Raw genomic sequence first — 17,611 nt, 5'->3', positions numbered from 1 at the left:
TCTTTTTTTTTTTTTTATTTCATTCGGACCAAAATTTCATAATATAAGCTCTGTGAAATTTTTTTTACTAGGCATCCAGAAAGGGCCCTAGGGTATAACTTTAATATTTGTTTTATAAAGTACACATATAGCATTACTCTAAAAAAAGGGGTTAATTGTACGTTTCCAACTATTTTTGGGTTTTTATAAGATTAATTGCATCCGAAACAATTTTGATGAAGTTGGATCTCCAACTAATCCACTGCAGCCCCAGGCTTTATGCAAAAGGAGTCCTCCTGTCACGGCCTTACTGTTTTTGCTTGCAAAGTTCGTGCGGCACCCACTTTTCTTCGCAAGAATGGACAAGACTAACTCGTTATTGCTAGCCTCGACCATCACATCCTACGACTAATGTGTAAAAGAGAGAAAAAAGAGAGATAGAGGTTGCCAAAAAAACCTAAGTACTCTCAAATATTTAGAAAAAGAGGATTACAACATACACTCCCCCTTGTGTCTTGGCCTTAACTATTTTTATAATTTATAGGCCTAAGATACAATGAATCTAGCCTATCATAACTTGCCCACTAAACCATCCATTATTGTATAGTAATGAGCACTCATAAGTGCAAAGCCTAAGAGTTGTCCATAACTCTTAGGTGGGTTGTACTTCACCGAAGGTGGGTTGTGCTTCACCAAAGTGATTAGAATTCCATGCCAAAGAGTAAAGTGTTGGCTTAAATGGGCCAGCATTCTGCCCTGTGGCGGGAGGCCATGTGGGCCGAGTCATGTTCGAAATGGCGTGAGGCTGGATTGGGTCGAGTCATGTTCGAAGTGGTGTGAGGCCAGGTAGGCCGAGTCACAATCGAGACCCGTGGGCGCTGTTTTTGTACGCTTTAAGTGAATTGGTTGCGTATTTCTAACAGCTCGAGCTTTTGGGATTAATGTTTAGCGCCAACGATCCGACAAATGGTATCAGAGCCAGAGGTTAGGGGTTCGATTCCTGCATGCTGCAAATGTGTCCAGGTGCTGGAGGGGGGATTGTTGGCTTAAATGGGCCAGCATCCTGCCCTGTGGCGGGAGGCCATGTGGGCCGAGTCATGTTCGAAATGGCGTTGAGGCTGGGTTGGGCCGAGTCATGTTCAAAGTGGCGTTAGGCCAGGTGGGCCGAGTCATAATCGAGACCCGTGGCGCTGTTTCTGTACGCTTTAAGTGAATTGGTTGCGTATTTCTAACAGCTCGCAAGGCTTTTGGATAATGGTTAGCGCAACGATCCGACATAAAGTATGGTATTATTGTTAATGCATGTATATAATGGTAATGTTGTAAATATGATGCATAAATCATATATTGTTAGATAATGTATCTACCATTGGATGATGATATAGGCATGTGAGAACATAATATATATATATATATTATATATATATATATATATATATATATATAGCGAGAGAGAGAGAGAGAGAGAGGACGAGAGACACTCGATGAGAGAGAGAGAGTAGGCTAGTATACTATCCGTAGCACGAAGGCCTCTGTGCTACAAGTTATTTTCAATATTAATGTGGCTTCCAAATCGACGATCGGTTCTGTTATACCTGATCTTTTACTATTGAAAATATTTGAAAATTAAATTTCAAATTTTTCGGTATCATTTATCTATCAAACGAGTAACCTAAAAATGAACGGCTAAAAATATTTCGTAAAAATTGATGATAAAGACTTGAATTTAAGTCAATGGTACTAATCTTACTCTAAATAGTAAAAATAATTTTCTAGAAAAATTTTATCAGATTTGAATTGGTTATACCATTAAATTCACAAATGCATCACATATACCATTAAAATTGTCAATTTGAGACCTTTTGATCACAACCAAATTATGTTGAAAAATTATGAAATTTAGTTTTCAAATATTTTTATAGTGTAGATCAAGTCTAACGGAGCCGATCGTCGATTTGGAAGCCGCATCATATGAAAACAACTTGGTAGCACGGAAGCCTCCGTGCTACCGATAATATACCAGCCTAGCTATATATTATATATATATATATATATATATATATATATATATATGATATATATATATATTATTATATATATATATTTATATATATATATATATATATATATAGGAGCACAGCCTTATGTTTCCTAACTTTCTAACCACCATCAAATTTGATGGTATTGATGCCAAAATTGAAATTAACATGCGACCTACACGTATGAAGCCAATGAGGACACGGTGATACACCAGGAGTCGGCAATAAGGCGCCTGAAGGTTTTAGGCTGGAACGGTTAAGAAGTGGGGCGTAACTTCTGTGAGAAGTGAGCGTAACTTCCATGATGGGGCGTAACTCCCATGAAGAGTGGGCGTAACTTCCACGATCATGGTTACAACCACTCCCCCCACTACTTTCAACCAACCAATAATGTGGGTTGATATTACTATAAATAGTAATTTCGAAGCCTACAATAAGGATATTTCTCTCCCCTGAACGAGAAGACCACCACATTTTCATATTTTTTCCTTCTTACATTTATCGTTTTCTAGGAGTAGTCTACATGTAATATTTTTTATCTGCATTTACTGCTTTCCTAGGAGTAGTTTTTAAGTTAGATCTCTAGAGTCTGTATGCCCCACGGGCACACTCTGTTGTAAACTAGATTTTCACAGCCTGTATGCCTTTCGAGCACACTCTGTTTTATTAATATATAAAGCTATTCGGCTCTCTCAGTCGACCAATCACTGTATTTTCTTCCATTCGACTCTTCCAGCCGACCAGTTACTGTGTATTCCATCCATTCGGCTCATCAGCCGACCCCAGATCTTGTGTTTTCTGTACATTCGGCTCAATCTAGCTGAACTGATTCCACATTCGGCTCAATCTAGCCGAACCGATTTTATTGTAGAGTTTTCGAACCCGGCTGACCCGATCCCTCGTCAGCCGAATCGCTTGATCAGTCGAAGGGCGCAAACTTCGAGGGTCACTATCCGAAGCTGTTTCCATCCCGACACGCTCCCCGAGGAGGATCTTTGACCAGGTCAAGGATCAGGGAATTCGGTAGCGAACAGATGGGTGGTTAGAATGAGAGAGGGAAGAGATATTGGAGAGAAATTGGGTGCCTCAATTTCTTTTCTCATCGAATTTCTCTCCAATATCTCTTCCTTTTCCTATTCTAACCACCCATCAAACTTAATCGGTGGTTAGAAAGTTAGGAGTATAAGGGCTGTTGTGCTCCTAATAGCACATATATATATTATATATATATATATATATATATATTATATGATATATATCATATATATATATAATATAGTAGATCTTGTGTACTATTAGAGAGCACGGAGGCCTCCGTGTTCCTAAGCCGTTTTAGATCATCGAAGCTTCCGAATCGACGATCGCTCCGTCTCAAATTTGATCTAGCATATTTTGAAGTATCTAGAAAATAAATTTTGCGATTTTTGATATTATTTACCTAGCGATCGAAAGGTTTAAAATCAACGGCTGGAAATACAGATCTCAAAAAAGTGGTGATATAGCACTAAAAATTTTCAATCAGAGATATTTGATCTTGTTGTAAATAGTATAAAAAATTTTCTATCAAAATTTACTCTAATTTGAATACTCTACACCGTTAAACTTGTAAATGGTATACATCAAGAATTAAAATTATTAATTGGAACCCTTTTGATCGTTAGTAAATGATATCAAAAATCGAAAAATTTATTTTCTAGATATTTCAAATACGCTTAAATTAAGTCTAATAAACGATCGTCGATTCGAAACTCTATCATAAAAAACGGTCAAGAGCACGGAGCCTCCGTGCTCCTAATAGCACACAAGACCTACCTATATATAATATATATATATATATATATATATATATAATATAATATATATAAATATATATATATATATATAGTATATATATATATATAGCAGGGCTGCTGTGCTCTCAGAGCAGTTGGCCTCAGTGCTCCTAAGCCTTTTCGATGATGGAGCTCCGAATCGACGATCGCTCCGATTAGACTCCGATCTAGTATATTTGAAGTTTCCAGAAATAATTTTGCGATTTCAATATCATACCTGAGTAATCAAAATGATTCAAAAATCATTAATATTATAACGACTGAAAATAAAAATCCTATAAAAAATAAGATGATATAGCACTAAAATTTTGATCGAAATATTGATCTTGTTGTAGATAGTATAAAGAATTTGTAATCAAATTATTATATCTCATGAATACTTTACACTGTAAAGTTGAAAATGGCAATATCAATCATTAAAAATTATGGATTTGAATCTTCGATCACTAAGTAATGAATATCAAAAAATCGCAAAAATTATTTATCTAGAACTTCAAACATGCACAGATCAAGTCAACGAAGCCGATCGTCGATTGAAAATTCCATCATCAAAAACAGTCAGTGAGCACGGAGGCCTCTCCTTGCTCTGAGAGCACAGCAGCCCTGCTAAGTCCCGTTTACTATCGAGAGTATTCTAGCTCAACTCTATATATATATATATATATATATATATATGTCTAGATGTGGATAATGAACATGGGTCGATTAACTCTAGGAAAATTAGAGAACTCAACAAGTATGAAATCAAGAACTAGATGTTATGGAATTATGAATTCTAGCTGTGGACAACTTGGATAAAGAAATAACATGATTGAGTATTGAACCTATTATCATTGAACTTAGATTGGAAAATATAGTGGTAGGAAGACTACTTGAATTGCAATATCATTGAACCTAATATCGTTGAACATAAGTTGGATATATGAACATAAACCTAGAGAGGTTGACAATTTAGGATAAATGTTAAACCCTTGAGACTTGGAAAGTGGATTCCGGAATCCCACGACTTGTGACCGCCGAGAGATCTTGGCCGTGGGTGCATGTGACATATGTTAGATGTATGCCCTAGAAGCCATCCAGGCCGACACATGTATTCTTTCTAGGGCATAATTTTGTATTTGATTTTAAAATATTATGAATAACTTTAGGTTTTTATTTCCATTCATGTTGTGTATGTGTCAATGAATCGTCCAAGGAATTAATNAATCAAATTAGGATTTGATCGATCTAACTAATTAAGGAAAAGATAAATTTAAATCTAGATTTATACTTATCCTTAATTGTCATTATATTATTAGGAATAGGATTATATTCCTATATATAATATACGGAAGTTTTTAGAAAATCCAAGCCGTCATCTATCCTCTCTTTTCTCTTCCATCTTCTAGCAAGAAAGACGTCCTTTTGCAAGGAAGCTAGCACCCCGGTAAGGACATTGATCAAATCAAGAACCTCGTGTGATACCTATAGAGGCCGGACGCATGTGCGGCTTCAAGAGAACCCGAATTCCACGATCATCAAATTGAGGGGAAGATCTATCCGCGAAAAAGGTAAAGATTCGATCTTGTTTTTCTTCTTTAATCTTAAAACATGAGGGATCCTAATTGCGTGGTTTTTGAGATTAGATCTCGAGAGTTTTTCAAAATCAAATTTATTTGATTTCTTTTTCCGCTGCGTTTTACCGTACGCAATTTTCTAACAGCATATTCCTCTCCCACCGGAAGAACTTCTAGGGATGTGACTATGGAAGATTCTTGACCGCGGGTGCATGTGGCATATTCCTCTTCCACCGGAAGAATCTTCGTGCACTAGAGTGCATGTGGCATGTTCCTCTCCCTATCGGGGATCTTGGCTGTAGGTGTATGTGGCATATTCCTCTCCCACTGGGGGATCCCTGACCGCGGGTATACGCAGCTTTTTCGCCACCCATCGGGTTCTTTGGTGTGTGGATTAAAGGCTAAGGTGCACGCAGGTTCCTCTCCTCAAGTCTAGATATGAGCAGTAGTCTGCTGATAATTGATTTAAGACCGAGTCGGATGGTATAGCTTGACTAAGGTAAAAAAATCTTAGAAGCGGATTGTGAATATAATGGATTGTTAAATAGAAAATAGAAATGGTAGATCTACTTGCATGGATTTCATATCGTATTTTGTGAGGCATAAGCATGATTTTTATTTAATTGTATAAAGTTGAATTATATGTTATATGTTGGACTAACTTGTTTATATTGCCTCCTTTCGACTTGGTGGGTCGAGCTCTTCCCTTGGGTGGTCGTACCCACTGGGAATTATATTTATAATTCTTAACCTTATATTTTTCAGATCCACACGTAAGCGGCATGGCGGCGCGAGGAAAGGGTGTAGCTCGGTAAATAGCGCCCTACCAGTTGAGACCAGAGATAGATGTATTCTGGGTCAGCATAGCTTAGGAGTACAGAGAGGAAGAAACAAAATTGTAATAAAATTGATTGTATTTAGAAGAAAATAATGTAAATATAATATGAAATGAGACGAATGCTTGTAATAGCGTAGTATCTATGTTTATGATGCCTTCCTTATGCAATGCGTGTATAAATTTTATTTCTGTTTGGAACCACTTGAATTGTACTGTTGTGACACCTTGGGCAGATAGGAAAAACTCTATCCGTTCGGCTGTCTGTTGGCGCGCCGAATCCGACCAAAGAGCCGGGTTTCGGAGCGTGACAAACTTACTTAAAAAAAAATAGTAGCAAATAAGAAAGTTGCTTCTATGTTTCTATTATTATTGCCAAATAAACACTATGATATATAAAGTTTGCACATAATTCACTATTCCCTTCCACACTTTTTTTTGGCAAAAAAATTTATTTAAAAAAATAAAAAAGGGACAATGTGATGACTTAAAAATAAGAAATTTTACTTATACACCCGAAAAGAAATGCAAATCTTATACTCCCATCCTAGAGTTTACAAAAAAATCTAAATAATTTTTAGTAAAAATAAAAAGATTAATGTAACAAGTAAAAAATTAACGGCACTTAAATTAATGAAGTAGAGATAAGATATATATTTTACTTTTGGGCGTACCAAGTAGTATTACATTATGTTACTTATTTTTCTTCGGGCTTTTTTTTTTTTTTGTTTCGAAGATGCACTGATTTTTACTCTTTTTTTTTTTTTCAGTTAACCTCTAGATTAGCGTAAATAGACCGAGTAGTTTAGACAGATCACAAAAACTAGCTAGTTGAAGACAACGAAATTATTATAAAAAATTATGGTACAGCGCATTAAATTATAATAATATGATTAAGCTTGAAACAGAGAGGTCTCATGAATGGGTTTATATATGTGGTCTCGGAAACTTGATTCGTTTCGATTCCGCGACGGCGAAAGGAGGTCGGCAGAACGGCACGCTAACCCCTCGGCCTCAGTTTCGTGTTCACAAACGGAGATCTAGCAGACATGATCTGCGTGGAGCTGCTGCAGCATGAGGTAATCGGACTAATTAACAATGAATGGATAATAATATAATATAATAAAGTTCAGCCGCAATTAAGCATGATATTTTTTTATAATTGTGTTATTATCCTTATATAATAATAATAATCATAATATATAATTGGTCAATTTAGATACGTACAATGAACCATCATCGTATAGTTAGTTGGCGTATGTTTATGGTATTGTGTATGAAAGCATGTGTCTTGCCATATATGGTCAAAGTGCAAAATTAAAAGCAAGCGTGGTAGAAGAGAAATTTAAGTGGATAAGTGCACCAACTTTGGGGTAGAATTTCGAGTTTGTAGCTGACTCGGCGAAAATGAGAGATGGTACGTAAGAGAAAGATAAGTTCTATTTAATTTATTTTAATTTTTTCTTGTTGATACAAGTTCATCGATCCCCAGCACTTCAAAACACGGAAAAAAAAAAAAAAAAAAAATTATGTGGGGATGCATCCGTGCAACTTTAAGATTTGCAATGGTTGATCCTTTAATATAATAATGAACATTAAAGGCCGCTGGAGGGTTCACAAGTAGATGACCGTCCCTACAAATTTTTTTTTTTTTTTTCCTTACATCCATTAAAGGTTAATTGGTAGAGTACAAAAGTGCTGATTTTTTTTTAAAAAAAAAAAGGAAAAACATCTTTCGCCTACGGTGCAAGCTTTCGGAGGTAATCAATTATTTTTTCTATGATGGACAGATATTTTCCTTTATCTTCGGATAATGATGCTCACAAGATACACAAACACACCTAAAATGTATGTATCGAGCTATTTTTGCATCCGATACGTACGTGTCGGATTCTTAATAAAAGTATCGATGTTTTTGAAAGTTTTTCAGAAACTATTGGATACTTCACGGACATATTGTGAAGAATACTTGCAATATTAGGGGATAGAGTTATTTTGGCCCTAATTGAGGAGAAACTAATTTTCAAGCGGTTAGATCAAAAGACTATAGTTATAAGTTAGCTCACTTTTGCATTGGATTGACACTTGCATCTTAAATTCGTGATCGATAAAAATTAAAGATTTCTTATTGTTTTAAACTAAGGAATACCGTTGATTTTCTTTCTTTCTTTCTTTCTGTCTTTTTTCTTGATGACAAAAGTGGACCATTGTTATTTTTACGCAATTTATTTAGTTTATTGCTTTGCATTTTCTAATCATCTAAAACTTTTAAACTAGTTTTAATATTTATTATCGTGTAAAATAATAAATATGTATCAGAAACAATTTTGTATTATCACATCCCTATGCATCGTATCCTAACATTTTTTGAATTTTTCGTATCACCGTATCTGTATCGGATTACTATCCGTATGCCATATCTATTCTTGTGCAACATTATTTGTAGCCAAACATGAGCTGGAATGTTGAGTATAAATACACGAGCAAACTCGTTGAGTTAGTAATTAGACAACTGATTTGATAAGTTGCCAGCGTAGTAGATAGAAATAAAATGATTTTTTTAAAATCAAATCTTCATTTTTCTGAATCTACATGATTCAGAAAAATGGGCAAACATGAGTCTCAAACATACAGAGGGCCTCGCCCACCCGCAAACCTCTGTACAATTATAAGCCCACACAAGACCAGGCTCAAGTGTAAAATCAGAATGCAGGCAACACACAGATTACACAAATTTACCATGGAATCCATAACTATAGAAGTTGGGATCTGTGGTGAAATTAACTATTGAGGTAACCAGATCTTCTGCCACTTAGACAAGTTCCTAAAGATAATACTTCCGAATCTGGCATTCCCCATCATTTCCACATCAAGCTCCAGAAGGTGAGATAATAGAGCCAATAATCACATCATTTAGTTAGTATATCGATATCGGAGATTTAAAACCACAGGATCACAACCACAAATATTTTATCCAAGTCCAGAGGACGTCTTTTCCCCGACAAAATCTAACACTCAAACACAAAACAACCCCAAAAAAATTGCCAGAAAATCAATAAAGCTCTCCTTCCTTGTGGGTGTGGATGACGCAGTCCGCCCTCGGATAAGATATGCATGTGAGGACGTACCCATTTTCCATTTGCGACTCGTCGAGGAATGAACCATCCGACTGGTCGACTTTACCAACCTCCATTTTACCGGCACAGGTGGAGCAGGCCCCTGCACGGCATGAGTAGGGCAGCTCCACTCCCGCATTCTCGGCCGCGTCGAGGATGTAGGTGTCGTCAGGGGCTTCAAATTCGTGCTCCTCCCCCTGCGGCCCGATCAGCTTCACCTTGTACACAGCCATCGCTGTTGCCTTAAAGCTGCTGGTGATTTTAAGGCCAGATAATGGTTTTGAGATGTAGTGCACTGAGCGCAGAGAGGAAGGGGTTTTGACCAGCGTGGCGGAGGGGTGGCTTCTGATGCTGCTTTTGAGAGTGCAGCATGTAGGGAGGGTGGCAGTCGCCATCTCGAAACCTGATATCGAGACAAAAAGAATGAGGAAAGAAGGTGAGATTACTCTGCAAGAAAACCTGATCTGTTTTAAATCACAAAATAAAGAAAATGTTTGGTTCATACAAACGTCAAAACAAGTATAAACTCCATAGAGAGATACAGAAAAGTGAAAGGAGATACAGACAGAGTGTAAACTGAACAACCCTATTGCCGCAGTAAGCTCACGAGAACATAAAGCGGTAAAAGAGGGGGGAAGAAATTCTAGAATAATTATTAGAACACAACATAAATCCATGTAAAATATAAGAGAATCAGTTTGCATGACAATGATCCAAGCAGCAATCATGAGTTGCTGCCAATAATAGATACGGAAGAATTCGGTAAATAAGAGTTGAGGATAGTTAATCAGCTCTGGCGTTCTTAGTACATCGCGGTAGAGGCTCTCATGGGTTTACCAACTGAGATATGCCTGAGAAATCACTAGCACGCATTGTGGATAAAATATTGCAAAACCTATGATATCAGCGGCAAGGTTTTAAGTGCCCGTCGGCACGGGCCATATCCACCGTGCCGTATCGTGCCAACAAGATACCGGCATGATACAGACCCCGTACCGATGGCACAACTCAAAACCCTCTATTCTTTAAATTAGTAAGTAATTTTCTCAATAAAATTGAAAAGATGTGATAAAAAGACATAATAAATAGTTATAATATTTTGTTGCTAAAGAAAATAAATATTTCATGCAATTATGTGTCGGCACACAAGAATTTTTTTGACCGGCACACATCGACACAGCTCGGCACGCACCGTGCCATACCGTGCCGACAAGTTTCCGGCACGACCCCATGCCACGGCACTTATCCTTGATCAGCGGTATCCGAAGAAAAGAAAGGAATATATGTGAGGAAAATTAAATAATTAACAATCTTCCTGACACGGCAAACCTGAAACTGACTCACTTTCTGTTGCACTGGAGTTGCTGCCATAAATCAAAATGCAGGACGGCATCCTATTGAAGTAATAAAATTGAACGGATATAATAATGTATGCCACTGTGAACTTCGTTCCGAAACAAAATGGAGATGACCACTTTGCTTCTTGAAAAGGCAAATTTACTTTCAGGAGCAGTATGAGAAAGGCAAGCATATAGCTCCTTACCCTTCACTCGAAGCTCCATTAATGAGGACCACATGCATTTATTCTGATCAAAGAGTAGCAAGATCCTAAGTTTCATGTTTGAACTACCAAAATTGAAGGAATGATCTGACCAAACTTTTCTTTTCCACAATCAACAAACATCAAAAGTTATGCATATTAGTAATTAAATCAAAGTACAAAGTTGAGCAACAAAATTATGACAAAATTAAAACCATAAGAAAGGTAACACTACCATGGAAGTAGATAGAATCACAAAAAATTGCTACACTCTTTATCTTAGTCTTCATCAATATCATTTGTGGCAGCAGATTATAATTATCTAATGCTTTACCTGTGTCGACCTTGATAAAAACTAACAGAGGATGGATGGCCTGTTATGCATCGAAAAAAATGACAGGGAATAGGCAACAATATATTATGCCATAAATCAGAAAATGGATGGTCTGATCCAAACATTGTTGTTATACTGCAAAACTTAACAGAGATGAGAGTGCCAAATATATCTATACCACAAGTTTTAGTCAGGACTTGGATCATCTATATATCCACCAAAAAGTGCAGATTCTGATGGATCATCTACATGCTTACATGAAAATGAAATGAAATCAACAGAATATAATAAATAATTAAGGGGTTATTGACATATCCAAGTATAACATAACCAACCATCTAATTAAACACCAGTGTTTTTGTAATCATCTATATCTCCATAAATGCAAATACAAAATTAAGAACCATAATTAGTGGCATGGGAGAGAGCAATTAACAGATCGCAGCCACCACCAAACAAAAACCAACAAAACATTAAAAAAAACATCTATAGCAACTAAAAAAACAAAAAATCCCAAAACCAGTATTATGTTGTACTTTTCAGTAAAAAGAAAACACTTAAACTCTGAAATATCAATCTCCATAAACTACAACTAGCTATAATAATTACCTAAACTGCTTTATGCTAAAAAAATTAGAACATAAATACAACTCTAAACCATCAGAAAAATCACCAAAACTGCCACATGGCAAATCATTTCTCTAATTCTTTATAAATGCATCAAGAGAACATCATAGAGCTATACCAATTAAACTACAAAACAATACGCCCAACTTTGGAGTGCCAGTCAACAATAAAAAGCCTCAATTAACAAAGATAAAAAAAAATGGTGCAAGCGAATAGGATCAAATGGATATATATATATATATATATATATATATATATATTTTCTATAGTAGATCATAAACGAAGGATCGAAGCCAAGAAGAGATTGATACCTAATGAATCGCCGCGGAGACACCGAGGAGGAGAGCGTGCCCTAGCTTTTACTTGTAGAGAGAGGCGGCGTAAAAGCGTATAACACCACCCCTCTTATTTACGAAAATAAAAATTAGAAAAAAATAATAAACAATAAGAGAGAGAGAGCACGAGGGAAGTAAAAGATGCCACCCGCAGCGAGAAGCTTTAAAACGCTGCACAAGAAAACAAAGTGGGTAGGCGCAGCTACAATCGAAATTACCAAATAACCCTCCGTCTTTTTTATTTTTTATTTTCTTTGGAAATTACCAAATAACCCTCCCTCTTTTATTTTTTATTTTCTTTGGATGTTCCAATATTTTATATTTTAACAACTGTTTCTAGTTAGTTAATTCGCGAATTTTTTTAAATACGAATTAAACGATCGTTTTCGTATTTTTTAAAAAAATTAAAAATAAATATATTTTTTTGTGAAAATTAATTATTCACGAATTATTCACGATTCCCGTATGATTTGCCCAAAAAAACTGCGCTTGCGGTCGCAGACTCGCGGCTCGCGTCGTCGCCGAACTCGTCCGTGTCGTCGTCCTCCTTCGCCGCCCTGACCGACGCCGGGAGCAAGAGGGCCGCGGCGGCGGATCCCGTCTCGCCCGAGGCCGTCCGCGGAAACCATGTGGAAGTGGAACAGTGAAAATGGCACGGCGTTGGGAGGCAATGGTTATATATATATATATAGAGAGAGAGAGAGAGAGAGAGAGAGAGAGAGAAGGACTGCTGTGCTCTCAGGAGCACGGAGGCCTCCGTGCTCCTGAGCCGTTTTCGATGATAGAATTTTCGAATCGACGATCGGCTCCATTAGATTTGATCTAGCGTATTTGAAGTTTCTAGAAAATAATTTTTGCAATTTTTCCATATCATTTACCTAGCAATCAAAAGGATTCAAAATTAATAATTTTTAACGCCTGAAAATAAAAATTCTATAAAAAGTTGTGATATAGCACTAAAATTTTCAATTAGAAAGATTGATCTTGTTGTAGATAGTATAAAGAATTTTGTATCAAAATTTCATCTGATTTGAATACTTCTACACCGTTAAACTTGAAAACGGCAGATATCAACCATTAAAAATTATTGATTTTGAATCCTTTCGATCACTAGTTAAATGATATCAAAAAATCCGAAAAATTATTTTCTAAAAACTTCAAATACGCTAGATCAAGTCTAACGGAGCCGATTGTCAATTCGAAAATTTCATCATCGAAAACAGCTCAGGAGCACGGAGGCCTCCGTGCTCCTAAGAGCACGGCAGACCTGCTATATATATTTATTATTTTTCAATTGTAACTAAATAAAAAATATTCAGAACTTAACTAATGATATTTTATCATATTTTAAATATGCAATAAATAAAGAATAACTAATTCCTTAATTAAATATATTTAAATATAACTTATCTTTAGCTGTATATTATTTTATTATTTTCTTCTTTCCCTTCACCGTTAATTGATTCTGGCCCAATTACGTTCGTCTTTATGTTAATGGACTTCGACTGTACTTTTTACGGCGAACCAAAACAACGAAGTGATTAGTTTTCACGAAATCATCTTCGCTCCCGTCACTTCCACCATTTCCTTCACAAACAATAGGCCGATAATTCCTATATCCAACGGCCTATCTCGTGATACGGCTCGGATACGGTAAAGGTTTGATCGGAGCAGGATCTTCCGTAATAGGCTCGACCGATCAACTCACGATATATTGCAGCTAATCGCTTAACAAGCGGCATCTTGTGATAGGCTCGACGGCCAAAGAGTTTATCGAGCAGCATCTGCGAATAGGTTCGACCGAGATCAAACACGCTGCATTTGGACAATATAATATAGATATATATATATATAAATGATGAAGTATTTTTGATTGTTTGCGTCCATTCCCCATTCTTTATGATAGACACGATTGGACTCACATCTCGTGATATAGTTTTTGGACTCAAATCGCTCTTTGCGATAGGCCGTAACTCGGATTATCGACTTTCGCTATTGTCTTTATCAACGCTCTAGAGTGGCAAAAAAAATAATGTTGTTCATGAATTTGGGTATTGCTTTTAGTACAACCAAATTAATTCGTCTTAAATTGAAAAAAAAAAAAAGAAGAAAATTATGAGGAAAGGTTTGGGTTTTTATGGAAGGGCCCAATCTCACAATGTTACTTATGGGACTTTCAATGAACAAGATCTCATATGCAGGTCCCCCAAGAACAAACAATCAAGCTCAAATCCAATACAACCAATCAATCATCGAATCAGTCCCATACGTAATGTAGGCCAGTCTACTCACGGCCCTGAATCCCACCCTCATGATAGTGCACGCCAGTTATTCATTGAATCCAATCCGTTATACCATCGTCAGTCTATTCACGGGCCTTGAATCCAGCCCGTGTAGGAATGCAAGCCAAACTTTTGCGAGGCGGATTATGGAGTTTTGATTTTGCAGGATATTCGCAATTGGCTTATGTCTGTGTTAGGGAGCTGTATTGCATTTGACCCATTAAATAATACTTCGTTATCTTTGGATTAACATGTGGCATTTACCCTTTAATAAAAGGAGAATGCTATAATACTATCCAACAGAAGGTGTACGATATTTAACTCTCCGTATTTCTTAAGTTTAGAAAACTATAGGATTTTAGCTCTTAAAAAAAAAGGACAAGGCAACAGCCAATTCTTGGACCTATCCAGTGGGATATAAGACCTGTCATTCTTTTCTGTATGATAGATAGCGGTGTTATTTTTTGACTGTACTCGTCTATATACTACAAAAGAATGATGTCATCTTCCACCCCTATCCTCGAAGTGTAGAAAACTATTAGATTTTAAAATTTTTTTTTTTTTACATAACAAGACAAGGCCAATTCTTGCGCCTTGTTACGAGGTGGAGTGCTTGCCTAATCTCCTGTTGTGCAAAAAAAAAAAAAAAAAAAAGAAATTTGGAAGCTTCTTTTATTTATTTACTTATTTTTTGCTTTTTGTTTTTTTTTCCTCTTCAATTTGTCCCCAATTTTTATATTTCCCCCCCCCCCCCCATAGTTTTTGCCTTTTTTACTTTGTGACACAGTTAAAACGTTGCTTTAACTTTTACAATTTTTCACTTCAGACTATTGTTCACGAATAACAAGCTAACTTTTGTAACTACAACTTTAATAAAAATAAAATCACATACAATTTAAGTTACTTCTAACACACGGCGGAAAAGTGAAAATGTGCTAGAGCACAGATGCGGCAATTCCAAAGTTTTGCAGGTTGGTCTCTCTCTGTTCTAGGTTGCGCAGCAAGTTACCATAGCTTCACAAAAAGAAAAGTCTGCCGACCGACTATCAATTTATTAGATTTGTGCATGTTTAAAGCATGTTTGTCTCGCATCAACCTAACTACATACCTTAATAACAGACTTAGTTGTTAATGTAACCCACATCTTCAAAATATGTATTGTGTAATGTCACCATATTCTACACTACACCAAGCAAACGTGCACTAAAAGTTTTGCACTATCAAATTTTTAAATTTAGGAACCAGCAAGGTTTTGACTAAAGTTTTTGCACTTAGTGGTGCAATTGTTACCCAGTTATTAAGAGGAGAGGAGCGAAAATCGTTCAAGAGTGATGGAATATAATTCATGAGATTTGCTATAGATAGAACTTAATTTTACATGGAAACATGACATTATTGGTAACAATTGAGAGTAAAACACCCCACACACACACACCAACACACACACCCACCCACACCAACACACACACAATTATCAACGCCTCAAGTCTCAACTGCACACAGAGAGGTATGCTTATACCATAAATAAGCGCTACTGCAGCTAGTTCACAAGTAGCTGTTGTACTGCCAGACTTTACCAGGGCATTAGATCGTCATCATCTTTAGACCAGCATAATCCCTCCAATTTGCTCGTTTTTTGTATCGGAGCACCTGGGAAGTGAGATCGCTGGTCGGAATGATCTCACTTCGGCGGCCTGCGGCTGCGCCGGAAGTCCGAGGAATATATTTCCTCATGTGATGGACATCACTGTTCTCACGCACGCCAAGTCTTCAGCATTCCGGGGACTATACTGGCAAGAGGTTATTGTAAACTGAACCCAAAAACGTATCAAAGGGCCTGTGTTAAGTGACCGCCACCAAGCATTCTGGAACGGGCACGAGCGGGGCTGCAGTTAAGTAAACTTTCCTTCCCCCTTACCTGTAGGGATTAATGGTATCTGGCAGTTCTCCAGTGCTGGTTGGTGCCTCCTTCTTATGTCGAAGTCGATGCCGTCTTAGAACCGCGTCGCGGGGCGCGAGGCGAACGGACGAAGCGGCCCAGCCAAGAAATTGCTCCACAGGTCCTCAGACTCGCATCGCTCCTTGGAGGAGTTAAGTAGTACGCATCCCGCCCACCGCCAATCGAGGCTACTGTTGAATTTAATCAACTTAAACATTACAGTTTACTATATGTACTATTTTTATTAGCTGCAGGAGCGCGGAGCTACTCGTAGTTCAATCTAAAAGACTCTTATTTTCACTACAATTAAAATCCGATCAAGTCAAGTACACATCGTTGTACTTATCAAACTATCTTGACCATATGCAGGTGGAGTGTGCCTAAATATATCAATCTTGCATTAAGAACGCTATATTGTTAGTAATTAATCTATTGGCCGTACGTTCCAGTATCCTTGGATACCGCGTCTCTGGCATGATCGGATGTCGTGGCTCACGCGGATTGCAGCGTTGGAGTCGGGCGTCGCAGTGACCATTCCAGTTGATCTCGGTTTTGGCCGTGTGCCGAAGGGTTGAGGAGCGTGAGGCGATTTTCACGTATCGTAGTTCCCCGTCGCGCAGGTTCGGCTAGTTCCCTCTTGCCATTCTGGCCCCAGTATATTGTATCCCTCCTTGATTTGATCTCACAGCGCGCAGTAGTATATAGATGTTAGCAGAATGCCAGTGGCTGCTTGATAGTTTTTCCATGTGGTGAAATTTAGAGAGATTGAAGAGTTAAAGTGAGAATTGAGTCGGATGATTCTTTGGCGTTCGACTCTTCTTTTTATATTTAGGAGAGTTTGATGAATGAGTCGGTTATTGTTTGCCTTCAAAATGCACGTTTCATGGTTGTGAAGGCCGCATTACTTTTGCGTGGTTATGGGCTATCCAATGAAATAGTATAATGTTTTAATGGGATTTGATTAGTTGTTTTTATCCAACGGCGACGGCATGTCTTGTCGTGTTGTTGGTTATTTTGTAAATGTTTCTATAAAATCTGCACATTATATTTTGTATGTTTGATCCATAGGTTTCGCTTAATAGGGTCAAGCATCTGTGCATCCTTGCAGGGGCAGGCATGCGGGCCGATCTATGTTCAAAATGGCGTAAGGCTGGTGGGCTGAGTCATGTTCGAAAGCAGCGTGAGGCGATCGCGGGC

General features: G+C 37.4%; 1 protein-coding gene across 1 annotated transcript; it reads right to left on the bottom strand.

Moving 5' to 3' along the window:
* LOC109720648 (ferredoxin, root R-B1-like) lies at positions 8,996–12,329 on the bottom strand. The gene is made up of 2 exons (XM_020247898.1): positions 12,168–12,329; positions 8,996–9,760 (listed from the first exon to the last, which is right to left on the bottom strand). Exon 2 carries the CDS (start codon positions 9,750–9,752, stop codon positions 9,294–9,296), a length of 459 nt encoding a protein of 152 aa, XP_020103487.1. The 5' UTR covers positions 9,753–9,760; positions 12,168–12,329; the 3' UTR covers positions 8,996–9,293.

This window comes from Ananas comosus, linkage group 1, assembly GCF_001540865.1.
Source record: "Ananas comosus cultivar F153 linkage group 1, ASM154086v1, whole genome shotgun sequence".
Taxonomy (NCBI): Eukaryota; Viridiplantae; Streptophyta; class Magnoliopsida; order Poales; family Bromeliaceae; genus Ananas; species Ananas comosus.
This window is presented reverse-complemented; position numbering and strand designations above follow the sequence as displayed.